The 27,921-nt window shown below is 38.9% G+C and overlaps 2 protein-coding genes across 2 annotated transcripts in view; both read right to left on the reverse strand.

The window, feature by feature from the left end:
• Positions 1-3,859, reverse strand: part of RSPH10B (radial spoke head 10 homolog B) — a 55,298-nt gene extending 51,439 nt beyond the window's left edge. The window contains exons 1-2 of the mRNA XM_036741421.1: positions 3,618-3,859; positions 2,904-2,979 (exon numbers count right to left, since the gene is read on the reverse strand). Coding sequence (XP_036597316.1) covers positions 2,904-2,979; positions 3,618-3,859 — 318 coding nt within the window. The remainder of the gene's footprint in view (positions 1-2,903; positions 2,980-3,617) is intronic.
• Positions 3,860-10,348: 6,489 nt separating this feature from the next.
• Positions 10,349-27,921, reverse strand: part of PMS2 (PMS1 homolog 2, mismatch repair system component) — a 47,890-nt gene continuing 30,317 nt past the window's right edge. Inside the window, exons 12-15 of the mRNA XM_036741422.1 lie at positions 23,593-23,760; positions 21,548-21,648; positions 21,152-21,321; positions 10,349-10,920 (exon numbers count right to left, since the gene is read on the reverse strand). Coding sequence (XP_036597317.1) covers positions 10,777-10,920; positions 21,152-21,321; positions 21,548-21,648; positions 23,593-23,760 — 583 coding nt within the window. The 3' untranslated portion in view covers positions 10,349-10,776. The remainder of the gene's footprint in view (positions 10,921-21,151; positions 21,322-21,547; positions 21,649-23,592; positions 23,761-27,921) is intronic.

The raw sequence follows: 27,921 nt of genomic DNA on the forward strand, positions 1-27,921 counted from the left end.
GCTGAGTGAGGGGAGCAGAACCAGGAGATCGTTATACATGATTACAGACACATAGTCTCTATACGGACCATGATAGACTTGGCTCCTCTCATCAAAACAAGGTTCAAAGACAGCTCCAAAAGACTCATGACGGAAAAAGCTATGCACATCCAGGGAAAGAATTATGGAGTCTGAATGCAGATTGAGGCAACCTATTTCCTCTCTTTTCCTTTTTTGGTTTCGTTTCTTCTTTCTCAAGATTCATTCCATTGGTTATTCTTTACAACTGGATTCTTATGTAAATAAGTTCATTGTGAAGGTATATGTAGAACCTACATTGACATGCTGTCTTGGTGGGGAGGAGGAAGGAGAAGGAGGGAGAGAAAATTTGGAACCCAAAAAAATTGTGGAATTTAGTGCATAAACTAAAAATAAAAAATAAATTTATAATTTTTTTTAAAAATTACCACAGTACAGGAAGAGTAAAGACACTCTCTACGCTAGGATCAGAAGCAGAGTGGCTATGGGAGTCAAATAAAGCCATTTTTCTCGAAAAAGGCCAAGACCACTAAGATCATACTGAAGCTCAAACGTGTGTGGAGCCCAAAAGCAGGTCTAAGAGGATGATGGCCAATGAGAGATAGTATTTTTAACTGGGAGGAGATGAGAAAAGGGCCAAGGGATCAAGTTCTGAGTTTCATTTTTATTTTTCTTAATAAAGGGGGGAAAAGTACTAAATTACATTCCTTGCTTTCATATTTGCTATTTTGGAAAAGAAAAGGCTTGAGTAGACCACAGCCCATGCTATATGAAGCTTTTTTCTCATGTAGGAAAAGTGTTGTAACTTTAATAAGATACTTCTTTAGATTTATATGTTTTTTCTAATGATTCTTGTTATTCAGAAAGTCCACCTGGTTGGGGGAACCTTGGCTATTAACAACTGTGTTTAAATAGTTACTGACAGCTTGGGTCCCCAAGGCAAACTGTGGGTGGAGAATTAGGAATACAAAATGTAATAAGGGTGAGCCCCCACATGTAGGAAGGTTCATCAGTGGCAAGGCCTGTCTGTTGTGTGGCTCACAGGGAGGCCTAGCCTCTTCTCTCCCAACCCTTTAGAAAAGGGATACTTACATACCTGCCAGGAGGAGAAGCAGGAAGTTGGGGCCCGAGGCCACTCTGCTCTCCTCTAAGAGAGGGGGTACCAGGCTAGAATTATATCTATCTGCTCTTCCTGACTGCAAGTCCAGCGTATCCACTATTTCTCAATGACAGATAAACAAAAGGATTGCTATATGGCAGCAGGAGCCCAATTGAGATTATAATTCACCTCTAGAAGAAGCTACTTTATCATAAGAATTTTCAATATTTCAGTAACAAAATTCCCTTGGAGAGACTCCCAAGATGGACCTAATTCTTATCATTTCTACTTCTGCTGTACAGCCAATACAGAGATTCTTGGGTACATAGTACAGCTGTTACTATGATGCTAGCAAATGTGGGAGGCTGATTGTAAATTTGAGCTGGTGATTTGCATGGTGTTACTATAAAGTAATGAAACTAGTTATCTATGAAGCATTTGGAAGTTTGATCACTGTATAATCAATGGATATACTGAAAAGTGCAAATCTTATACGCAAAACTATCATGTGTTATTTTCCTCTTGGTAAGAATTCTGCACGTCAGCTTAAGACTGATAAACAACAAAATATTAACTGGCACATTGTCCAGAATGGGAACTAAACTAAAACTAAAAACAAGGAACAGGAACTAGGAACTAAAAAGTATCAGAGTAAAAAAGAAAAATAACTCATAACCTCAGGAAACAAGAAATGGAAGACAGTGCTTCTATTCTCACGACATGAATTTCAAAGAACTACGCAACAAAAGGGTTCTCTAAATTTCTCACAAAAATCCAAAAATAATGAGAGGCGTATATCATATAGAAATTAGGATACAAAATAGAAGAGAACTGTTTGGTTTTGAATCCAAATTCAACAGGCCTAATGACAAAGTGTAAAGTTTAAAAACTAATAAATATTAATGAACAAAGATCTTCCCTATTTTAACACACATCCTTTTTCATTTTGAAAGACGCAAATGAATCTGCAGTCACCCATTTGAACATATGTTGAGGAAATCAGTCACAATTAACTTTAAATGATAAAGCCCAAAAGCCTGTGGTAGTCATTGAGTCATGTGTCAAACATTACCTTTTTTTTTTGTTTTAGGCTTTAAGATTTATTTCAAAGATGTCTCTTCTTTCTTATTTCTCTGTGGCTTCTGAAATGCCCCCCACAAACTCTTATCAAATATTCAATCTTTTAATCCTTTAATACGTGCCATGAATATTAGTAGGGAAATTGGCTGGAAAAGCTAAAATAACATTTTATACAGCTGAACCCATAAAAACCATATAACAAGTTCCAACTTTGAAGTAATAAGCTACAGAAATTAAGTACATAAAAGACAGATACAGGTAAACAACTCTGGGATCCATAAGATACAATCATTTCCTCAGCATTTCTGTAACTGATATATCCCGTAGGTGCTTTAAAAGAAGTCAGACTTTTCTAGATTGTTGGTAGAATATTAATGCAATGCTATTTATAGCAGGGCACAAAACTCTGATAATAGGCAAAGGGTTAAACTATACATTGTTGAATAACATTCAAGGATAATTATTAAGAAAGAAAAAAAAAGTTTAAAATCCAAAGTACTATATTGGTTACATGAAGGTATGTTTTGCTTTTGAATATATATGCAAAATTCCTCTTGAAATCACTGTGAAATGCGGCCAGTGTATTTCTGGGGATCAGTTACCTAACTGATTTAGAAAACACTTGGTACTTACCTTGCTAAAAAGGCAAGTTTCATAAGTATCAGTTTCCCCCTCAAAAGGATACAACTCAAAATTCACAACTCACTCTATATTCACCTCCTCCCTCAAAGTAGGCCACACCTTCTCCCTCATACAGTCCACGGACTTTTTCACCTTCATAGCTGCAAAGAAATAGAGCTTAACATGACAAAGGTTTTAAGCAAACAGAAATGACACAGATTTTAAAAACATGTAATTAATACCAAGTATCAACAATAAAAATCAGTACCTATCAAAAATGATTCATTCCACAGGTGTAATTTTGCTACATATATATATAATTACCTAGCTAGGAAATTCTGATAATCAGAACAGCCCCTTAAGTCACCTAAACTCTTGAAATGCCTTTTCCTTTCTTGGTATGTCCACGACACCGCTCTACGTCACACTTAGATTACTAGGCCATCTCAACTGGTCTCCTTGCCCACTCCAAGCCATCTTGAACAGCATTTCCTAATTAATCACCTTAAAACAGCACTTTCATTAGGTGGCTCTCTTACTCATGAACATAGGTCCCTACTGTCCCCCGCCACCACACTAATTTCCACTTCTGTGACTTTGGTCATGCTGTTTTCTCCCCTTTCTCTTCTCTCCTCTTTGCCTCCTACATATCCAAATTCTACCTGAGCATAAGACCCAGGGCAAGACTCATTGGTCCCTAGGTACTTCAGCTTACATAGACCTCTGACAACAATATGGATTATTAATCTATGATCTAGGGTGGGATCCTTGCTACACAGTCCACTGGAGCCCAAGTCACCTTAAAACAATCAGTTTGGTGAGAATAGGCTCTTCGTAATATTGAGGTATCTCTACTTGCACTTCTTCCGGCTTCTCTTCTTTGAGCGACAGAACTTCAGGCTCTGGGATGACAGGAATCGCCTCCTGCTTTGGAAGATTGGAATCTTGTTTGGATATATCGGCGGGTTGGTCAGACAGAGGAGACGGAGATCGGGCAGCTTTTTCTGCCTTTTTATCTGCCTTTTTCTTTTCTTTCGGCATTGTCTTTGGATGGCCTTTGAAGTTTTAACTTTTAGAACAAATGCGTTTCTTTAGCTGAGAGTTGATTGTACTTTGGAGCGCCGATGAATTTTGCCTGGAAAACATTAAATGTTTTACAATTCTTGGAAATAAACCGTCCCTCTAAATTAGACTTTTAGCTTTAATATGTAGGGGCATCATCTAACTAGGATCATCACTATCACGGTCATTTTCATTCTCCTGAAAATTATCTAAGTTAATCTAAACTTCTGGGTTTTTAATACTTTCAGGGAGAGAACGCCCTTATCTTATGAATGTAAAGGTTATAGTATTATAAATGAATGAATGAAAAAGTACTTATTAAGGGCTTACCATGTGCAAAGTAAGGGTAGCTATGCGGTGCAGCAGATAGAGCAATGGGCCCGGACTCAGGAAGATCTGAGTTCAAATCCAACCTCGGACACTTACTAGCTGTGTGACCCTAGGCAAGTCACTTAAACCCTATTTGCTTCAGTTCCTCATCTGTAAAATGAGGACATGTTGAAGAAGGAAATGGCAAACCACTCCAGTATCTTTACCAAGAGAACCTCATGGACAAATTCGTCGGACATGATTGAACAAATGAACAACAAAAATGTGCAAAGCAGAGAAAGTCCCTACTCTCAAGCTCACATTTTAAAAGAAAGACAACTCATGCAGGAATCTGTGAGTGGAATGCTGAAACAGCGAAGCCCCCTCAGTATGGCACAAGACCTTACCTCTCCTGCCATCCACCCCCACCCTGCACCCCTTCTATGTTTTTAGAAACTGCTCTGCTGAGAAAGTAGAGATAAGAAATTACATCAGTAGACAGACACCTGCAAGGTCCTGTTTATCTAGCTTTTACTCCCTTTTTGCTGAGTACTATTTCCTGGTCTCACATCTGTCTGTTTGTTCTTTGTTCTCTGTTGCTGGGAAAAGATTCCGCGTTTAGAATGTGAGCTCCAAACCGAGTCAATGGGAAGAGGAGCCAGTAGGGGGTGGGGGAACTCTGCATTAGGGTCTATATAACTTGCTTTGAGCTGTATGCCACACACACACACACACACACACACACGCACGCACGCACACACGCACGCACACTCACACACTGGCATCACCTTGGGCCATGCTGGGGTGTATCCTTTCTCATGAGAAAGTAATAAACTCCTTTTTGCCTTTTCTCAAGAATGGTCTCTGGATATTTTTAATGTGAGTAGTGGTCTCTGACCGACACATCAGTGTAATATATATGTGTGTGTGTTATATGAGTTATTATATATGTAATATATATTGCAGACACAAATATATAATGTGTATATAAAATATATAAGCACATGGGTGATAGTGTGTGTATTATATGTGTGTATATATAATATGCATATAATACACAATAATGTGTGTATGTATATATAATACACAATGATGTATAATAATATAACATATAATAATGCATATGATATACATCATCACATGTATATGCATGGATATTATATGTATATATAATACACAGGCAGCTGGGTGGCACAGTGAATGGAGTGCCAGTCTTGGAGTCAGGAAGACCTGAATTAAAATCTGGCTTCAGACACTTACTAGCTGTGTGTTCCTGGGCAAGTCACTTAATCCTGTTTGCCTTAGTTTCCTCATCTGTCAAATGAGCTGGAGAAATAAATGGCAAACCACTCCAGTGGGGTCACAAAGAGTTGGACACAACTGAAAAAGACTAAACAATACAATACATAGACACTCTCACTATGTATACATATTCATATATATAATAGACACCATCACACACACACACACATATGTATATTATGTATTACACAGACACACACACACACAACACGTTGTCTTCCTTTTAGAATGTGAATTTGAGAGTTGGTACTGTCTCTACTTTGCACATAGTAAGCCCTTAATGAGTGTTTTTTAATTCATTCGTTCATACTATAGCCTTCAAATTTATAAGGGCATTTTCTTTCTCTGAAAGTGTTGAAATATCCCCACGTGTATGTATACACACATTTATTTATATGTAGATACACACACAAAGTCCTGTAGAAATATGTCAATGGAACTGTGAATTTTTAGGTTAGAATAGGAAGACTAGCTAATGTTTCACTGAGTAGGAAATATACGTGTGCATACATATTGTACCGCAAATGATGCTCATTTCAATTAGGGATATACATAAATCACCATCACAAAATGTAGTTTGCATATTCTTATCCACCTCAGTGTTTCCAAGGCTTTAGTCACTCAAGAAGACCCCTGAGTCCATGCCATATGATAATGGGTTAAAGGAACTGTGGATGCTTAATCTAGAGAAGAAAAGACTGAGCAAGTGCATGACAGCCATCTTCAAGTATTTGATGGGTTGTCATGTAGAAGAGGTTTGCTCTGTTTTCTCTAGAGGGCAGACAGATGCAGGCTTCAAATTAGAGCTGTCTGACTTTCTGTGTGGCAGCTAGGTGGCACAGCGAGAGAACGCTAGGCATGGAAGTCAGGAAGACTCATCCTAATTTTAAAACTATATGTTTGCCAAGAAAACCCAAAATGGAATCACAAAGAATTGGACATGACTGAGAAAAAGACTGAACTGAACTTTTTGTGATAGTGAAGAACTGGAAAAGGGGTAAATGATTCTAAATTGGGTAATGGCTAAACAAATCGAAGTAAGTTAACGTACTAGGTTACATTATTATTCTGCAAGAAAAAATGATTATGAAAATGCATATGATTTACTTCATAGTGAAAGGGAACCAGCAAAGAGAGCCATATATACAATGACAGTAACGATGAGGGAGTGGTGGTGGTGGGGACTGGACAATGAGGGCTTAGTCCTGAGAGCATGTGGGTTAGAACCACAAAAAAAAAAAACAAAAAAACAAAAAAAAAAAACAAAAACCTGAAACTGAATATCATGTAATTATAATGACCTGTACCTAATTCCAGAGAAAAGATAAGAAAATGTAACTTCTCTTCCGTTTAAGAAATAGAGAATTTGATGTGGAACACTGCATATACTCTTACAGACTCTGCTGATATGTTGCTTAGTTTTGCTGAACGGCTTTTCCCCCTCTATTATTATTCTTACAAGGGACGGTGGCTTACTGTTTAAGGAAAGAGGAAGGAATATATTCAGAAATTAAGGTGATATAAAACTATTTCAAAAATACCCTGGCAGACTTGTATGAAGGGTGAAGTAAGGAGAACCAAATGAATTTGTAATGACATTAAAAAGGCAAACGATTTTGAAAGACTTGAGAAATCTGATCAATGGAACTGTGTTGGCAATCGAAATGGGCTCTTAGCGCTCAGTTCAACCAAGTGCCCTTGAAGAGTTTGGCCTTTGTTTCCTTGATTAGATTGGGAGTCCTTGGTGACCTCCTTGCCTCAGGGGAGGGCCTAGTTTTCATGGGTTTGAGTGGCATGTTTGGGACATCAGAAGCTTTTAGATCACGTGGGTTTAAGTCGCCTCTTTGTGCCGATTTCAGGTCACGTGGGTGAGTCTCCCTCGACCCTGAAAAAGATCTAAAACCAGGGGTTGGCTTTCTCTTTTTTGGAGCTCTTAGCCACAGGTGGAGTGGCACGTGATTCTGGGCCAGCTGTTGTCGAGCTCCCTGGCTCGAGAACTGAGATGTTGATGCCTTTTGGTAACTATGAATTGTGATTTGGTCTGTTTCTACTGTATCTTTGTATTTGTATTTGCTCTGAAGTTCAGGGTGCTGGCTTTTTCCCCTGGACTAAGTGAGTGATATTTGTATGCTGGATTAAAGTAAACTTGTCAACCCCTTACAGTTGCTTTCCTTAGTAAAGCAGATCAAAAGAACCTGGGCTTTTGCAACGTTCTTGTTGTTGGGGTTGTGTTGATCTTTCACCCGACAACAGCTGCTAGCCAGATTGTTGAAACACCAACCACCATTGCAAAAGATGATGCTGTCCACTTTCTGACAGTGAAGCACCAAGGTGGAGCAGTTCATAGAGAGGCACACTTCCGAGACACAGGAAGACGTAAGTTTAAATCCAGTCTCAAATATTTGCCAGTTGTGTGACCCTGGGAAAGTCCCTTAACTGCTGCCTGCCTCGGTTTCCTCATCTGTAAAATGGGCATAACTTCACCTACCTCCCAAGGTGGTTGCGAAGAGAAAATGAGATATTTGTGAAACATATTATATAAATGCTAGCTGCTAGTATTATTGTCATTATAATTATGGACTCCTTGCACATTTTTGGACTTGGCCAATGTGGGAATTTGTTTTGCTTGACTATGAAATATTTGTTACAAGGTTTTTTGTTTTTCCTTTTTTTTTTCCTATTGAGAGCAGAGGTATGTGGTAGAAAAAACAAGTTATTGAAAAAAAAATTTAAGTCATATTAATATGCTAAATTTAAGAAAAATAGAAATAGTAGCCATTTTTTTAAGGTAAAAAACATGCAATTAGATCTATGTAGTTGTAAGGGCCGCCTCCCCCTCCCTTAGAGGTCTTCCACCAGAGGAGGGATGACCACTTGACCTGCGCTTATAGGGAAGTTACAGCCTGAGTCCCCCCCGCCCCCCGCCATGGGTTGGACACGTGGCCTCTGTGCTCCCTTCAAGTTCCAGGAGCCGGGGCGGCGGCGGGCGGGCGGGGGGGGGGGGGGGGGGGGAGGGGAAGGGTCTGCGCAGCCGCAGTGTGCGGGGGTTGTCCAGTCTGCCTGTCCGCTCTCCTCATCCTGCTCTCGTTCCCAAACCCAGACCACCTGCCTCTCCTAAAGCCGCACTGTCCCTCAGCCCTGGAAGTGGCACGGAGAATAACAATACCATTTTAAATCCTTTGGCGAAACAATCCCGGGGAACCAGGCTGGGGACTAAGGTTCTAGGAATTACCTCCCGGCTGCTGCGGCGGCGTCCTGGAGACAGTCCGGTCTCTAGGAAACCGTCGTTAAGGAGCCGCAAACCGTCTTAAAGGAACAGCCAGTCCCTTCTTAAGGGACTCTTAAAGGGACCCTTTCTTTACTAAGAGGCTCTTAAATGGACCACTTTTTTATAAAGGGCTTTTAAAGGAACAGTCTCCTTTAATAAGGATCTTTTAAAATGATCCCCGCCCCATTAAAGGGTTGTTTTTTTTTTTTTTTTGAAGTTAGAAAGCTTTCAATTGCCATCCTTCCTAGCTAGCATTTAACTTGTAAAAAGCTGTCCAGGGTCTTAGAAAAAGCTCTAAATCTTCCCCAGAGTTTGGAATGGTGGAAATTAGTTTCAGTATTAATTTGATGTTGGATCGAAACCATTAAAAAGAGATTTGATTTCCAGGTGGCTATTTTTTTTAAAGATATTTTATCCGTCCCGGGAGCTCCCTAAACAGATCAGCCCCTGCCTGAAATTTACTCTGAGAGTTGCCTGGGAGCGTGGAGAGGAACGATTAAGTGCCTTTATGTGACCGAAGTAAAACTAAAACTCAGGTCTTCCTTAGTCCAAGGACAGTTTGATCCTACACCACCCTGCCGCTCAATAATTAAACTATGCCCAAATTAGCCCATCCCTAAAGAAATGTCTTTATTTTTTTGATTTCCAAAACATTTCCATCCTACATTCAGCTGAGAAAAGAAATTCATCCGCTGCCTTCTTGAAAAAGTCTTAAAAGATTTCATTTTTTTTTTTTTATCAAATAAAGCCAGCATATACTATTCCAGATGTAAAGAAAGAAAAAAGCTGTTTCCCCAAGCAAAACTTTTTCTTGGAAAAAAGGAAAAATGACTCTTTTTATTGAGTTGGCAATGCCTTAACTTACAACTTTTATCTAACCCACTGTGACGCAGGCATTAGGTTTAGACTCAGAGGTCCTGCAGTATGCTACCACCTATATTACCTACCTTGAACCTTTTAAAAGATCAAATTACATAACTTATGGAAAGTACTCTGTAATTGTGAAGGGGTGTATAAGTTTAACTCATTACTATTGGCATTGTGATACCAGGGACAGGACGGCTATGACCCAAAGGGGAAATATCCAGTATTGCAGGTAGCAGTATATTGTTAACAGAATTACTATTGGTATTGGCGGGCCCAGTGACAGAAAAACCCATGGCCCAAAAAGGAAATTTCCAATATTGCTGGTAGCAATGTATTCTTTTAGTAGTATAGGAGGCTTTAATAAATACTGTGATATGGGTGGAAAAAAATATTCACTCTATTATTGCTGGTAATATAGTCTACATTTTTCACAAGATCTGTCGGCTTTGTGCAAACTCTTTAAAGGAAGATAATTGTAAAATTTAAAAATATAATGGGCTAGCAATTCTGTGATGATCTAAAATGAATGAAGAAGGCCTATGTGGATTTTTTTTTGCCCTTTATTTGCTAGCTACTTTGATGGCTACCCAATCTATTCATTTTTATTTTCATTGTGCCAAAATTCAAATGAGATGAGATCTGTATTTGCATTAACACTGTGGACCCATGATTAAAAATCTAGAATTTTAATACCAAGGAAATAAAACTATAGATAGCATAATGGAGTTAACAGGGAAATTGAAACATTAATGTTTTATTTCATTCGGTTAGGAGACCTATTCTCAGAGCAAACCATAATTCCGAAGTTCTTGAAATTAACATTAGTTTAGACAGTAATGCTTAAAATACAAACTAAATATATTTTCTATGAAGAGTGCGTGATTTCAAGCCTTATATAACTTCTACAGCATGCTCTTTATTTCTCAAAATATGTTTTTGGCAGTACATATGTATATTTTTAAAAAACCAGCAAGAACAAGAAATTTCACAAGCAGAGTTAAATATAAATTTTAAATATACATGGAAAATAATGTAGCACACTGATTTTTAAAACAAACAGGGTTACTTAAGTTTTTGCTTTCAAAATTAGGAAAATCCATGATAAAATCTGCAAGTTCAAAATGAGAATAATTTTATGCGCAATTATCCATTAGTCTTGAGAAATGATGTTTAAGCTAGCTATGTGCCTCATAGTTGGTCTTCCATGGGGGCAATTCCAGGGATGCTCAATCTCACCCATATGAGTGATCAGTTTCTTCATTTCATTTTTGTTAAGAGCAGTTCCAATCATGACCTGAGTTCAAAACACACAAAAAAGTTTTAATGATATTTTTCTTTTAACTGTGAATAGCATCTACCTAAAAGTAGCCTTTCCCCCTACTATAATACTAGGGAAAAACACTATCAATCAGTCAGCATTTATTAAGCCCCTACAATGTGCCAGACATTGTGAGAAAGGCCGAAGATACAGAGAAAGGCAAAACCAGCTCCTGCCACCAAGGAAGCTCACACTCTAATGGAGGAGAAAAGTATATAAAGAAACATAGATGGGGAGTAGATTGCAACTGTACCTATGATTTCACTGATATATGGAACTCCTGGAGGAGAATCATTTCTTCCATATTACAGACTTGGGGAAAGAAGAAAGTGAGGCATAAGGTCAAAGGATTTTGAGATAAAGAGAAGGGGAGAAAAGGGAGTTCGTAATAAATAGCCTCAATTTTCACAATAAAGTAAAAGCTCAGCTGAGAGTCACAGAGCAGGACGTATAGGATGCTTAAGCAGAAAAGCAGTCTGTGGGGAGTAAGATAGGGAATTAGGGAGGAAGAAAGGATTACCAATTTATAAGCAGATGATCAATTGAACCACTATGAAAAAATTCTAATACGAGGAGTTAAGTATCATAATAAAACTTAAAAGTCATGCCTGTATTGGGTGATAATCATTTACTGTGCACACAGCCGGCTCTGATCTGATTTGGAATGCTGCCAGCTGCCCTGCCACGGCTTGCCTCTCTTTAGGAAGAAGAATGACCCTCTGTACCAGGACCTTCAGAGACCTTGATAGCCCTTTTCCTTCACTGCTCCACCCTGAGGAAATGACTATTCGACTCTGGGACTCATCCTGGGATGGAACTGCCTGGATCGGAGAGGAAGTCAATCGTTGCTTTGGCCCTCTGTACCTAGCTGGTCCCAGACCACATTTCAGCCCATCTAGATATCTACCGGCAGGCCAGGACCCAGCCAGCATGCATGTCATCAGAGGCTGGGCTTCGGCACTCACATAGGCCCTATGCACTCCTCTGCACTGTGTTTTCTCTGTCTTGGTCTGGAAACAATAATCAAATGAATATCAGCCTGGATTACAGACAACCCACTGCCCTGTGTTTCTACTCACTGTCCCTCAGACGATCTCGACGAAAGCTCCCTTCCCTAACCACCGCTCCCCATTATATAGGGATGCAGTGGAAAGAATCCTGGGTCTGAAGTGAGGAAAACCTGAGTTTAAATCCACTCTCAAGCACTTACCAGATGTGTGACTCTGGGCAAGTCACCTGTTTGCCTCAATTTCCTCAACCATACAATGATCATAATATTTTTCAGCATTGATTTCCACAAGAGTTTGAACTAATTTTCTCCCCATTTCTACCCTCCCTCCCACTCCAAGACGGCATATGTTCTGATTACCCCATTCCCCAGTCAGCCCTCCCTTCTGTCAGCCCATTCCCCGCCCACCCCATCCCCTTTTCCCTTACTTTCCTGTAGAGCAATATAGATTTCTATGCCCCATTGCCTGCATATCTTACTTCCTAGTTGCAAGCAAAAAAAATTTTTTTTGAACATCTGTTATTAAAACTTTGAGTTCCAAATTCTCTGCCCTCTTCCCTCCCCACCGCCCCTCCCAAGAAGGCAAGCAATTCAACATAGGCCACATGTGTATCATTATGCAAAACCCTTCCACGATACTCATGTTGTGAAAGACTAACTACATTTTGCTCCTTCCTATCCTGTCCCCCTTTATGCAATTTTCTCCCATGACCCTGTCCCTTTTCAACAGTGTTTGCTTTTGGTTATCTCCTCCCCTTATCTGCCCTCCCTTCTATCATCCCCCCTTTTTTATATCCTTCCTCCTTCTTTCCTGCGGGGTAAGATACCCAATTGAGTGTGTATGTTTTTACCTTCTTAGGTGAAATCCAACGAGAGCAAGATTCACTCATTTCCCCTCACCTGCCACCTCTTCCCTTCCTATAGAACTGCTATTTCTTGCCACTTTTATGCAAGATAATTTACCCCATTCTATCTCTCCCTTTCTCCCTCTCTCAATATGTTTCTCTCTCATCCCTTCATTTGATTTTATATATATATATATATTCCCTTCAGCTACCCTAATACTGAGGTCTCATGAATCATATACATCATCTTTCCACGTAGGAATGTAAACAAAACAGTTCAACTTCAGTAAGTCCCTTACGATTTCTCTTTCCTGTTTACCTTTTCATGCTTCTCTTGATTCTTGTGTTTGAAAGTCAAATTTTCTATTCAGCTCTGGTCTTTTCACTGAGAAAGCTCGAAAGTCCTCTATTTTATTGAAAATCCATATTTTGCCTTGGAGCATGATACTCAGTTTTGCTGGGTAGATGATTCTTGGTTTTAATCCTAGCTCCACTGACCTCCGGAATATCATATTCCAAGCCCTTCGATCCCTTAATGTAGCCTGCTAGATCTTGTATTATCCTGATTGTGTTTCCACAATATTCAAATTGTTTCTTTCTGGCTGCTTGCAGTATTTTCTCCTTCATCTGGGAGCTTTGGGATTTGGTGACAATACTCCTAGGAGATTTCTTTTGGGATCCTTTTCAGGAGGCAATCTGTGGATTCTTTCAATTTCTATTTTACCATCTGGCTCTAGATTATCTGGGCAGTTTTCCTTGATCATTCTTGAAAGATGGTATCTAGGCTCTTTTTTTGATTATGGCTTTCAGGTAGGCCAGTAACTTTTAAATTATCTCTCCTGGATCTACTTTCTAGGTCAGTGGTTTTTCCAATGAGATATTTGACATTGTCCTCCATTTGTTCATTCCTTTGGTTCTGTTTTATAATATCTTGATTTCTCATAAAGTCACTAGCTTCCATTTGCTCCAATCTAATTTTTAAGGTAGTGTTTTCTTCAGTGGACCCTTGGACCTCCTTTTTCATTTGGCTAATTCTGCCTTTCAAGGCATTCTTCTCCTCATTGGCTTTTTGGAGCTCTTTTGCCATTTGAGTTAGTCTATTTTTTAAGGTGTTATTTTCTTCAGTATTTTTTTGGATCTCCTTTAGCAAGTCATTGACTTGTTTTTTCTTGGTTTTGGACTTGGTTTTCTCACATCCTTCTCATTTTTCTTCCCAGTTTTTCCTCTACTTCTCTAACTTGCTTTTCCAAATTCTTTTTGAGCTCTTCCATGGCCTGAGACCAGTTCATGTTTTTCTTGGAGGCTTTTGATGTAGGCTCTTTGACTTTATTGACTTCTTCTGGCTGTATGTTTTGGACTTCTTTGTCACCAAAGAAAGATTCCAAAGTCTGAGTCTGAATCTGAGACCGTTTTCGCTGCCTGCTCATGTTCTCAGACAACTCCTTGACCGTTGAGCTTTCTGGAAGGTTATGACTGCTTGTAGAGTACAGAGTACTTTGTCCCAAGCTTGAGGGGCTGCATGGTTGTTTTCAGAGCTATTTCTACACAGCAAGCTCTGCCACACCAGTGCTCCTCCTCCCCCAAGAACCACCAGCCCGGACTGGTCTCAGATCTTAAGCAGGCTCTGCACTCCTGCTCTGATCTGCCACTTAATTCCTCCCACCAGGGGTGCCTGGGGCCAGAAGCAACTGCAGCTGTAGCTCTGGAAGCAGCCTCAGAGCTGCACCACCTCCGCCACCCCCCGGGGCTGTGGCTGACTGCAAACTCCTTTCACTCTGTCCCCACAGTTTTTCCCACTAACCTCCTCTGTTGTCTTGGGTGTTTGTGGGTTGAGAGGTCTGATTACTGCCACAGCTCACTGATTCAGGGCGCTATGGCCTGTTCCACCTGGCTCCAGGTCTAGTTAGTCTGGGTGTGGCCCACGCTGGGCTCTGCTCCGTTCAGCTCCCAGCATGGTGTGATAGACCTTACCCAGCGACCATCTAGGCTGTCCTGTGCTGAAGCCCTGCTTCCCTCTGCTATTTTGTAGGTTCTGAAGTTCTAGAATTTGTTCAGAGACATTTTTTATAGGTGTTTGGAGGGTCCTGGGGGAGAGTTTTAGGCAAGCCCCTGCTTTCCAGCTGCCATCTTGGCTCCACCCCAAATGATCATAATAGCACCTGCCTCCTAGGGTTGCTGTGAGGGTCAGAGGAGACAATACTTGCAAAAAGCACTTGGTACAGTACCTGGCACCCCAGCAACCTAGCAGAGTGCTTGGCAAATAGTAAGCAATTAAATGTTTGTTCTCTGATTGACTAATTCTTGGCTTGAAAAGAGCAAGTGGTACTTTAGGTATAATGCAGTCTTGGATAACAGAAGAGACACTGGAGAAGAGAGAATTGTAGAATGGATAGATCTGGAGCTAAAAGAGTGCCTTTATTTTACAGAAGAGAAAACTCAGGCCCAATGAAGTTCAGTGATTTGTCCAACATTACACCATTAGTAAGCAATAGAAAAAGGCATTGAACTGAAGCTATCTAATGACAAATCCAGCATTCTCCCTCTAAAAAAAAAAACTCCTAAAAATCTGATTTTAAAAAAAGCATTTCCAGTTAAAATGGCTGTCATGAAGAGTCTCAAAGGAGCCCAGCTCTTCCAATTTTACTCTAGCAATGATCTAAAAAAGACATCATATTAAACAATGACCAAGAAATACAAAGAGAAACCTCTCAGGAAGCTCCTCCAGCCAGCCCCCGACTGTACAAAAAGGAAGCAAAAGCTCTTGCCGGAAAAGCCAGCATCAGTACAGTGAAACAGAGAAGACCACAGTTTTGGCCCTACCAAGAAAACCTCAGGAAGCTTGTTAGCCAAGGCCCAAGGGGGAAGCGAGCGCCCTCATCAGGGAAGCTCCAGGTAGGAGGGAAGCCTATGAAAGTGCTCCAGTTGGGAGAGCTGAAGATCACAATAGTGCCCTCCTAAGGAAACACTAGGAAGGACAAAAGATCAAGGATATTCTAGGGGAATTGGAAGAATCCAGCAGAATCCTGACTGGGGACAGCCAAACAAGGCAAGAAGAGTAGAGAGCTCTAACTAGGGACAGTGAAACCTATCAATACTTTGAGCATATAGACACTCCAGGGGAGAAGGTGAGAGGTCTCTGGAAGGAACCCAGAAAATCAAGATCAGGACCAAACAGGGCCTGACCAGTCTATTTAAGATTCTAAGAAAGTGTGGAGCCTTGGTCTGGCACGAAGCTCCAAATTGGGAATTCAGACTGGAAATCAGTGAAGATACCAAACAGTACGAAGAAATAAGATGGGTCAAGAAATCCAGAAGGAGAGAGTAACTCCATAACAATTACAAGCAGAGCTTTAGAGGAAAAAAAATGGCTTAACTACAAGAAGGACCTAGAAGAAATGAAGTAAGAGATAAAAAAAGTACATATAAGTGAAATAAAAGCTCTGGAGGAAAGAATTAGAATAGAAGGAGAATAAGAAGCTTAGAATACAAGGTGGAAAGCCACACCCAAATAGTAAATTTCCTAAAAATTAGAAAGTAGCAAATAGAACTTAATAATTCCAGGAGACAAGAAGAAACATTAGAATAGTCAAAAAGGAAAAAAATATAAAATGTGAGGTCTCTACTATCAAAAAGAACTGACCTAAAAAAAAGGTCAAGGATAGGTAACTTAAGAATCTTTGGTTTCTCTTAAAACTATGAGCAAAACTGCTCAGATTTAGAACCAGAGGGCAAAGAGAAAAGAGAAGAAATCTACAGGTTATTTTTTTGAAAGAAACCCCAAAATGAAAATTCCAAGACATGTCATAACCAAAATCTAGAGCTTCCAAGCCCAGGAAAATATGCTGCAAATACTCAGAAAGAGTTCAAATATCAAGGAACCAATCAGGATCACATGAGATCAGGTAGCTTCTACTAAAGAGAAGGGAAAATCTTGGATTATGTACTTTTTCCCCCAAAGACAAAAGTACTTACAAGTAAGAATGGCTTACCCTGCAATTCGAAGTAAAATCAGAGAGGAGAAAATGGATTTTTAAAGGAATAGAGTGACTTTTAAGTGTTTCTGGTATTCAGACCATACAACATTGCTTTCACACACACACCATTTCCTCTCCCCCTTGTACTACCACAAGCCAAAAAAAGCAAGAATTTCATCTCAAATCCCTTCTGAGAAATGACCATTAGCTTGACTGAAAACGTAACCCAGCCACTGTAACCCAAAGCCATGACTTTGGCAAGAATGAAACTTCAGTAGATTCACATTCCCACTGGCATAGTTATTCTACCAGTACACATCACAATCCATCTGTGCCTTACTAGTCTGTATATTTCATGTCCACATCGTTCTAAAGGTCTTCCAAGACCTAAGAGACCTAACCAAAGGTCTTCCAAGAGACCTAACCAAAACAACACAGGCCTTTTTCTAGATTATTTAATATTTCGTGGATACCACTTAATTTAACACTTGGGCTGTCCCATCTACTAACCTTTTTTTATCTTGGTCAGTACATCTCCATTTATAGTCACATACATCTAAAAAGAATTTTATGTGACTTTTAAGAACACGCACTATAGGGGATGGAGCCAAGATGGTGGCTTGAAAGCAGGGACTCCCTTAAGCTCTCCCCCAAACCCCTCCAAACACCTGTAAAAAATGACTAAACAAATTCTAGAGCTTCAAAACCCATGAAATAACAGAGGGAAACAAGTCTCCAGCCCAAGACGGCCTGGATGGTCTCTGGGAAGGGTCTATCCCACCATGCTGGGATCGGAGCGCAGACCAGCTTGGGCCATGCCTGAAGAGACAATGCCAGAGCAGACCAGGAAGAACAGGCCTCAGGACCTGAATCACTGAGCTGTGGCAGTTGCCAGACTTCTCAACCCACAAATGCCAAAGACAACAGAGCAGGTCAGTGGGAAAACTGCTGGATCTGGGTGAGAGAAGTGCGTGGACTGGCCCTAGCCCTGGGGGTAGTGGAGGTGGCAGGGAAGCAGGAGCAGGAAGCTCCAGTGGCTGCTTCCAGAGCTCTGGTGGCAGCTGCTTCTGGAGCCCCTGGCCCACAGATGGTGGGAGGAATCATGAGATGGATCAGAATGGGAGTGCAGGGATTTTTCTGCTGGCACTGAGGCAGGGTTCTCTTGCTTTGCCCTGCTTGGATCTGGGTCGTGGTCCTGTTTAGTGGTTCTTGAGAGAGGAGCACTGTTATGGCAGAGCTTGCAGTGACTGTGGAGAGGGAGTCCTCCTGGTAGTTACACGGCAGAAAAGTGTGTTTGCACTCACAGACCAGAGCACAGGCCAGGAGAGGAGCATCATACCACCTCAGAATAGAAGTAGCTCTGACAACAGCAGCCTCAAACCCCTGAAGCTTGGGACAAAGCACTCTCCATTATGAAAGCAGTCATACCCTGACAAAAAGCTCAAAAGTCAAGTAATTGGCTAGGAAAATGAGCAAGCAGCATAAAAGGACTCAGACTATTGAATCTTTCTTTGGTGACAAAGAAGATCAAAACATACAGCCAAAAGAAGTCAACAAAGTCAAAGATCCTACATCAAAAGCCTCCAAAAAAAATATGAATTGGTCTCAGGCTATGGAAGAGCTCAAAAAGGATTTAGAAAATCAAGTAAGAGAAGTAGAGGAAAAATTGGGAAGAGAAATGAGTGATGCAAGAAAATCATGAAAAACAAGTCAATGACTTGCTAAAGGAGACCCAAAAAAATGCGGGAAAAATACTGAAGAAAACAACACCTTAAAAAATAGACTAACCCAGGGGCAGCTAGGTGGCACAGTGAGTAGAGCAGCAGCCCTGGAGTCAGGAGGACCCAAGTTCAAATCTGGCTCAGACACTTGACACACTTACCAGCTGTGTGACCTTGGGCAAGTCACTTAACCCCAACTGTCCAGCCTTCCCCCCTCCAAAAAAAAAACAAACCAAAAATAGTCTAACCCAAATGGCAAAAGAGCTCCAGAAAGCCAATGGGGAGAAAAATGCCTTAAAAGCCAGAATTAGCCAAATGGAAAAGGAGGTCCAAAAGACCAATGAAGAAAATACCACCTTAAAAATTAGAATGGAGGAAGTGGAAGCTAGTGACTTTATGAGAAATCAAGATATTATAAAACAGAACCAAAGGAATGAAAAAATGGAAGACAATGTGAACTATCTCATTAGAAAAACCACTGACCTGGAGAATAGATCCAGGAGAGATAATTTAAAAATTATTGGACTACCTGAAAACCATAATCGAAAAAAAGGCTTGGACATCATCTTTCAAGAAATTATCAAGAAAAACTGCCCTGATATTCTAGAACCAGAGGGTAAAATAGAAATTGGAAGAATCCACTGACAGCCTCTTGAAAAAGATTCCAAAAAGAAAACTCCTGGGAATATTATAGCCAAATTCCAGAGTTCCCAGGTCAAGGAGAAAATATAGCAAGCAGACAGAAAGAAACAATTTGAATATTGTGGAAACACAATCAGGATAATACAAGATCTAGCAACTTCTACATTAAGGGATTGAAGGGCTTGGAATATGATATTCCGGAGGTCAAAGGAGCTAGGATTAAAACCAAGAATCACCTACCCAGCAAAACTGAGTATCATGCTCCAGGGCAAAATAAAATATAGGACTCTCAAGCACTCTTGATGAAAAGTACAGAGCTGAATGGAAAATCTGACTTTCAAATACAAGAGTCCAGAAAAGCATGAAAAGGTAAACAGGAAAGGGAAATCATTAGGGATTTACTAAAGTTGAACTGTTTTGTTTACATTCCTATGTGGCAAGATGATATTTGTAACTCATGAGACCTTTCTGAGTATTAGGGTAGTTGAAGGGAATATACATATGTATGTGCATATATATGTGTGTATGTGTGTGTGTACACATATATCTATATATATAGATAGATATAGATATAGATAGATATAGATATATGTGTCTGTGTGTATGTATATGTATATATATATAATATATATGTATATGTATGTGTGTATATATATACATACATACATACATACATACATACATATATATGTAGGCACAGGGTGAGTTGACTGTGAAGGGGTGCTATCTAAATAAAAAATAAAATTAAGGGGTGAGAGAGGAATATATTGGGAAAAGGAGAGAGGGAGAGATAGAATGGGGTAAATTATCTCACATAAAAGTGGCAAGAAAAAGCAGTTACAATGGAAGGGAAGAGGGGGCAGGTGAAAGGGAATTAGTGAATCTTGCTCTCATTGGATTTGACTTAAGGAGGGACTGACACACTCAATTGAGTATCTTACCCTACAGGAAAGTAGGGGGGAAGGGGATAAGTGGGGGAGGATGATAGAACGGAGGGCAAATTGGGGGAGGAGGTAATCAAAAGCAAACACTTTTGCAAAGAGACAGGGTCAAGGGAGAAAACTGAATAAAGGGGGACAGGATGGGATGGAGGGAAATACAGTTAGTCTTTCACAACATGACTATTATGGAAGTGTTTTGCATAATGATACATATATGGCCTATGTTGAATTGCTTGCCTTCTCAAGGAGGGTAGGTGGGGAGGGAAGAAGGGAGAGAATTTGCAACTCAAAGTTCTAAAAACAAATGTTCAAAAAAAAAGTTGTTTTTACATGCAACTGGGAAATAAGATATACAGGCAATGGGGTATAGAAATCTATCTTGCCCTACAAGAAAGTAAGGGGAGGGGATAAGGTGGTGGTGGTGGGGGACGGTGACAGAAAGGAGGGCTGACTGGGGAAAGGGGCAATCAGAATATATGCCATCTTGGGGTGTCTTATGGAAATCAATGTTGAAACTAAAAATATTAAATAATAAAAAACAAATTTTAAAAAAAGGATACCTACTATACATTCTTCCATTACCTTTTCAGTCACTTCTAATTTTGATTCATCTAAGAAAATGCTATTCCATGCTATAGAGCTTTACTAGGAAAATGTTAGTGTTTAAAAAATGGTCTTCGGCAGCAGGAAGCAAACACTACGCAATTTTCCAAGTACAAGCCAGCCCATTCTCCTGCTCCTAGTTTTGCAGTGCCTGTCCAAGACAGATGTCACTGATAAAATTAATTCAATGGACAGCCCATCCAACTGCATGTTATAATCTAGTCAAATATGTCACTTGCCAATGAAGCTCCTTTTAAAACCGCTGCAAAGATAACACCATCCTTATTTATAAAACAAGAGGTGCAAAATATAACACTACTTGAGTCATCATTTGACTGATCTCACTTTGTAATAGTTTTTTGCTACAAAAATATAAGATATACTTAGCCACCAAATTTCATTTTAAAACACAACAACGTTGTTAAATCTCATCAAAACCCGAAGCAAATAGGCTTTCTTCTTCATTACTTACAGATTTCCTACATGCCCTTGAGGCAAACATTTGCCTAACTCGAGAGGGTCTGCACATGACTCCAGGGCAGTCACTTAACATGAAGATCATCTCATCTATGTCCTGTGGTCCAAATGTCCAGTTTTTACTAGTTGGCAAAGAAATCAATTTAACCCTTTCTGTGACTGGAGCTAAAAGAATATAGAAATTTAAGAACATTTTTTAAGATTATATTTGAATTTTAAGTAGTATTTGTTTTGAATAAAAATGGTTAAATACTTGAGGAATAAAAGGAAAATATTCAAAAAATTCTGGAATTAGAGCTACATCCATAAAATGAAATGGTTGAATGAAATAACTCAAAACTTCTTCAAACTTGAAAATATTATGATTCCATGATTCTTGTTAAAAACTTACCAAGTTCATCAATGACAAAATCAAAACCATTCTTTCTAAATATTTCCAAATTTTCTATTAGTATAGCTTCATTGATAGCAGTCAAATTGAGAGCCTGAGGTCTGAAAAACAGAGAAAAAGTTCAAATCACAGTTATATAAGTTAAACATTCAGTTATAAGATATAACAATATAATGAAATGGATTCAAAAGAATGGAGCATCACTCCAGTAAGTTGTGTGCCTGTACTATCAACAATAAAACATATCACCAATCCAGCAGCTTCCTTAGTCTCCTGTGACCTCACTGAATGTTCTCTGTAAGAGGCCATATCTTCCCCAACAATCATGCAAGGTAGAAAAGGTGAGAAAAAAAGATTCTTGGACACAAGGGATTCTTAGAGAAAAAGAAATTGTAAAAAAAACTAATTTTGCTATCCTACTGACCCTGCCTGTCCTGTTTTGCCTCTGACCGAAAAGTGTTACCAAGGAAATTTGGCCTTCGTGATTTTAGAGACAAATTCAAAGTGAAACTGAGCAAAATGATATTTATGCAAAATGTGACAAAAATAAGAAATTAAACGTCACTCTTTAGGAGTGCCTCAGGAAGCACTTTTTATATCATAGAAGATAACAAATGACCTATTAAGTGCTTTTATCACAGCTAATAAAAACAATTTCATTGGTAGTTTAGGAAAAAAAATACTACAAATTAGTAACACTATCTAAATCACTAAAGGAAATGGTAAGGTTTGTTCCTAGAGTTGACTATTGTTTAAACAAATCACATGCAAGTCTTAGCAATGAATTTTAGCATTAGAAAAGAAACACAGTGGCCACAAGCAGACTGCAGCTGGTACCCACGAAATGTACAAAAGCTGAGAGGAAGCCCTCCAGCACACTGGGCAGATGCTCTGTGAAGGGTCTATAGAAAAGTATGGACAAGAACTGAAGAGTACAAAAAGGTGAGGATGACATTCTCCTTGTACTGATGGAGAAAACCCAGTCAACAAGATGTGCGTAGCCACGAGATTTCTAAACATGTATTAAGTACCCACCCCTCCACCAAGCATTGTGCTAAGAGCCAAAGAGACAAATTCAAAAGTGAAACAGTTCCCTTATAAAAATTTCTGTTAAAAGGAACAGCTTCCTGGACAAGGGAGTGTGGAGGCATATATTCAGAAATGAGGGTGATAACAAAAGGGATCAATAAATAACAGATTTTTTAAAAATGATACAGACTCTACCCTAGGAGATCACAGATCCATTTAAATACTGAAGGATGTGTTTCTGCTTGGTTCTAAGCTCATTTCTTTTTTTCTGAGCTTATTTCTTTAAAAAAAAAATTAGGTTTACTGACACACAAAAATTGCTGTTACTTCTCAGTGACTCTCTCTACTCCATTAAAACCTTCCATGTTAACAAAGAAGTATGGTTAAGCAACACAAGTCAATAGATTGGCCAAGTCTACCAATGTATGCCACATCCTATACATGTAATCCAGCACTTCTCTGCCAAGAGGAGGGAGACCTTTGTTAGCACGACTCCTCTATTATACATATGTTAACTTTGTATTAAAGAAAAATTTATCTGAATGTATCACTTTGCTAAAAGATAGACTTGTAGATTAAACAACTTAATAAAAAAAATCTTGTAAAGCTATTGATTACAGATTTTCATCTGGCACTAGAAGGCAACTCCTAAAAAGAAAAAGGCTGGAAACTGGGAGAGAACATACATCATACTAGATCTGAAAATCAAGAGACTGAATTGTAGGCCTTTCAGAAAACAAAATTTTCAGCTTTTGGGTTGAACAAATTCTCTTTCATCCAAAAGCTTACCTGATAGCCATTGGATAAGATTTCTGAATAGCAAAATTAGTTTATAATTTAAAAGTGTTTATTAACTTCCAGATAAATCAGTTACACTTATATGCAATAAGGGGGTGAAAGAGATAAGATTATACCTGAATAGCCTATTTGACTCAAACACAAAAGAAGCACCATTGTTAAGCTACTTGAGCCAACACCATTTGTAGTCAGTCTATTGAGAATTTTGGTGAACTTACATGATGAGCCTTTGACCTTGCAGAACAGTGTGCAATTGTAACATCTCAAAGTTGTATTTCTCATCTGTGGCATGCTGATCAATTATGAAGAGATCTTCATTCAGCTTGGTTATTATAAACCCCAAGTTAAATTGACCAATGATCTCCATTTCTGCAAACATGTCTTTACTGCACACAGAAAATTGAGAACATACACATTAGTCTTGCATTTTTAAACACCCTTCCACCTTAAAAAAACATCGAGTAAGTGGAGTGAATAGATTTAGTTGTAATTCAAAATATAAATCTGAAAATATTCACAAAAGAATAAACCATGCCACAAAATTCCTAATTTCTGACTTAATTGTACCCCTTCCCTGTATTTTTTTAACCAGGTATTTCCTGAATGCCTACTATGTATGTACTGTGCTGTGGAGAAGTAGTAATTAAAAAAATGTATTCCCTGTCCTTAAGTACTTTATAATCAGTCACAGAGAAAGATGAAATAAACCTAGCATAATATAAAACATCGTTAAAGCAAAACTTTTTGTGTTTCAAGTTTAAAATAATGTGTTAAAGTCATATTAGATTAACAAATATATCCTGACCAAGGCACTGTGGCAAGTGCTACGGAGGACAGGGAAAAGTATAAGCCAGAGTCACTGTCCCTTAAGGAACAGTAGGGAGATGCTTTGTGTTTACACAAAAAGATAATCCCACTAGATAATAACTGAAGAAATGTCATAAAGCAATACCTAATGACTTGTCAAATAAGTGGTAAAGACAATTAGCACTACAAGTTCTGTGAAAGCAGAAATCACTGCATACTGGAAAAGTTTCATGGAAGAGGAACTTGGGCTACACCAAGAATGATATAATAGAGCAAGAATGAAGAGAAAGGGAGAAAGTGAAGGGAATAGCATGATCAAAGGCATGGACGTGGGAAAGCACAGGTCTTTTCAGGAGTGAAACAGACAGATTTATTAATTTGTTTATTAATTTAAAGGGTCTGTATAGGAGAGTAGTGGGATACAAGGCTGTAATGGTATATTGGGCCCGGACTATCAAGGGTCCTGATGCTAAATTAATGAGTATGGACTTTATCTTCCTGGTCATAGAAAGTCACTGAAGGTTTTTGAGCAGAGGAGGGATGAAAATGGTATTTTAAAATGATAAGCCTAGGAGAGCTATACAAGATGAATTAACAGAGGGAAAGAAATGAGGAGGCAGAAGAAAGACAAAATCAATGTAATGTGACAACCTTACAATATTCCAGAATTTGCAAATGAAGAAAAAAATTAAGAGCAATTGGAAGAAACAACAAGGAGAAAGGAAGTGAAGGAAAATTATCTGAGATGCAAATGATGATCTGACATTCTCAATTGTGTTTAGCACACAGAAATCACCATAGTCAGAATCATAACAGTAAAAGCAATTTGAAGCAACAAAAGTTTCCTTGTTGCATTAGTAACACTGCCAGATACCAAAATATTTCTGTTTATTCAACGGCAGGTTCAATGCATAACAAAAGCAAAAGTGGACTTAACGTGTACCAATATATTTAGAAAACATGTCGAATATTAAATAAAATTCAATTAAGTAAAAGGAAAAAAGTTGTACAAAAATTATATTCTTTTTGAAAAATGGTACTGTAGATACATAAGTGATCAAAGGATGTAAACAAACATTTTTCAAAAGAAAAAATGTAAACTGAGGGAGACTACAGCATAGAAGGAAAAACCATGGCCCAGCTTTCTCTCACAATTACTCCATCAAAGATCAAGTTAAGAGAACCAGAAGCAGTGGTGGAAAACCCAAGGAGAAATCACCATGGGTCATTTTTCTTTCAGCCTAAGTCAATATAGGGAAATAGCCACAGGCCTCAAGGTACTTGGGAGAGGGCCCACCCAAGAAAGCTACACAGAACCTTTGAACACAGGGTGCCTGTGGTAAGGGTGCTGATCCAGCCCAGACTCAATCTAAGGCTATATATCTTGCAGGAAGCAGGAACAGATCCAACAGCTCAGTGGCTGACAAGGACTTTGAACCATGGAGGGAGCCTGCAGTTCTTTTGCTTTGAACCTGTAGAGCCTTCCAATGAGTTGATAGGACTTGGGGCCAGTAACAGTTTACTTACTAGAATTCCAAACAGGACAAGCCCAAACCCAAAAAGGAAGCAGCAGTCAGAGGCAAAACAGACTTTTGAGTAGGAACAGATAAAAAGGGAGGAAGAAGAATAAACAGAAGAAAATAGGATGGAGGGAAATACATAGTTAGAAATCGTAACTGAGAAAGTTTATGGGATGAGCTAACCCATAAAATGGGAATGGATAGCAGAATGGATTAGAAACTAGAATCCAACAATATGTTGTATACAAAAGACATACTTGAAACAGAAAGATACACGCAGGGTTGGAACAGGATCTATTATGCTTCAACTGAAATAAAAAAGGAAGGGTTAGCAGAGAAAGTAAAAGCAAAAATGGACCTAATTAAAAGAGATAATCAGGGAAACGACATTTTGCCAAAAGGAACCATAGACAATGAAGCAATATCAAAAAAATTTATAAGAAGTTTCTCTAATGAAGGCCTCATTTCTCAAATATAGAGGGAACTGAGTTAAATTTATAAAAACAAATTTATAGATGGTCAAAGGATACGAACAGGCAGCTTTCAGAAGAAGAAATCAAAACTATTCATAGTCATATGAAAAAATGCTCCACATCACTATTGATTAGAGGAAGGCAAATTAAAACAGCTCTGAGGTACTACCTCACACCTATTAGAAATGACAAATGTTGGAGGGGAGGAGTAAAAATAAGTACATTAATGAACCACAGGTGGAACAGTTAATTGATTCAACTCTTCTGAGAACAATCTGGAACTGTGCACAAAGGACTATAAAACAGTGCATACCCTTTGATCCAGGAACACCACTATGAGGTCTGTACCCCAAAGAAATCAAAGAAAAAGGAAAAGGACCTATGTGCACAAAAATATTTACAGCAGCTCTTTTGTGGTGGAAAAGAACTGGAAACTGAGGGAATACTCATCAACTGAGGAATGGCTAAACAACTTGTGGCATATGATTGTGATGAAGTACTATTGTGCTGTAAGAAATGATGAGGAGTTGGTTTCAGAAAAACATAACAAGATCTATACAAACTGATGCAAAGTGAAGTGAAAAGAACCAGGAGATCATTGTGCACAGTAACAGCAATATTATAATGATGATCAACTGTGAAAGACTTGGCTACTCTGATTAATACAATGATCCAAGACAATTTCAAAGGATTCATGATGAAAAAATGCTATTCTCCTCCAGAGAAAGAACTGAAGAACTCTACAAATTGAAGTATAATTTTCTCACTTTATTTTTTTGCTTTGTTTTGCAATATGGCTAATATGGAAATATATTTTGCATGATTCCACCTGTATAATTGATATCATTTGTTTGCCTTCTCAAAGGGTGGAAAAGGGGTGAGAGAGAGGGAGAGAATCTGGAACTCAAAATTTCAAAAGAAAATAATGTTAAAAAATAAATAATAAAAATAATTTTTAAAAAATTAAATTAGGGGCAGCTAGGTGGCACAGTGAAGTAGAGCACCGGCCCTGGAGTCAGAAGGACCTGAGTTCAAATCTGCCCTCAGACACTTGATGCATTTACTAGCTGTGTGACCTTGGGCAAGTCACTTAACTCCAACTGCCCTGCCTCCCCCCCCTCCTCCACCAAAAAAAATTTAAAAAGAAAAATGCTACAAATCACTAATAAAAATGTAAATTAATTAAACATGTAAATTAATTCTACTTTGAAGTTCTATCTTATACCCATCAGACTGGCAAAGCTGACAAAAAAGGAAAATGACAAATGTTGGAAGGCCTATGAAGAAAAGAGGTACTGCTGGTGGAGCTGTGAACTGTTTTAGCTATTCTGGAATGCCCCCAAAGTCACTAACTACCCTTACTAGGCCTATGCCCCAAAGAGATCAAAAACTTTATAGCAATTCTTTTTGTAGTATTGGCTACTACAAAACTGAGGGAGCACCCATCAACTGAGGAATGCTGAACAAATTGTGATACATGAATATAATGGAACATTACTATGTCATTAAGAAATGATGAAAGAAATATTTTAGAGAAATCTGGGAAGACTGTATGAACTGATGCAGAGCTAGAAGACCAACTTACATGCTGTTAAGATAAACAACTTTGAAAGACTTAAGTCTGATCAGCGCAGTGACCAACCATGACTCCAGATAAAGCTAGTGTGTCTCTTGCTTCTCCACAGAGGTAGAACAAAAAAGACATTTTTGGATATGACCAATGTGAGCATTTGCTCTGTTAATGTAT

This window comes from Trichosurus vulpecula, chromosome 1, assembly GCF_011100635.1.
Source record: "Trichosurus vulpecula isolate mTriVul1 chromosome 1, mTriVul1.pri, whole genome shotgun sequence".
In the NCBI taxonomy this organism is placed as follows: domain Eukaryota; kingdom Metazoa; phylum Chordata; class Mammalia; order Diprotodontia; family Phalangeridae; genus Trichosurus; species Trichosurus vulpecula.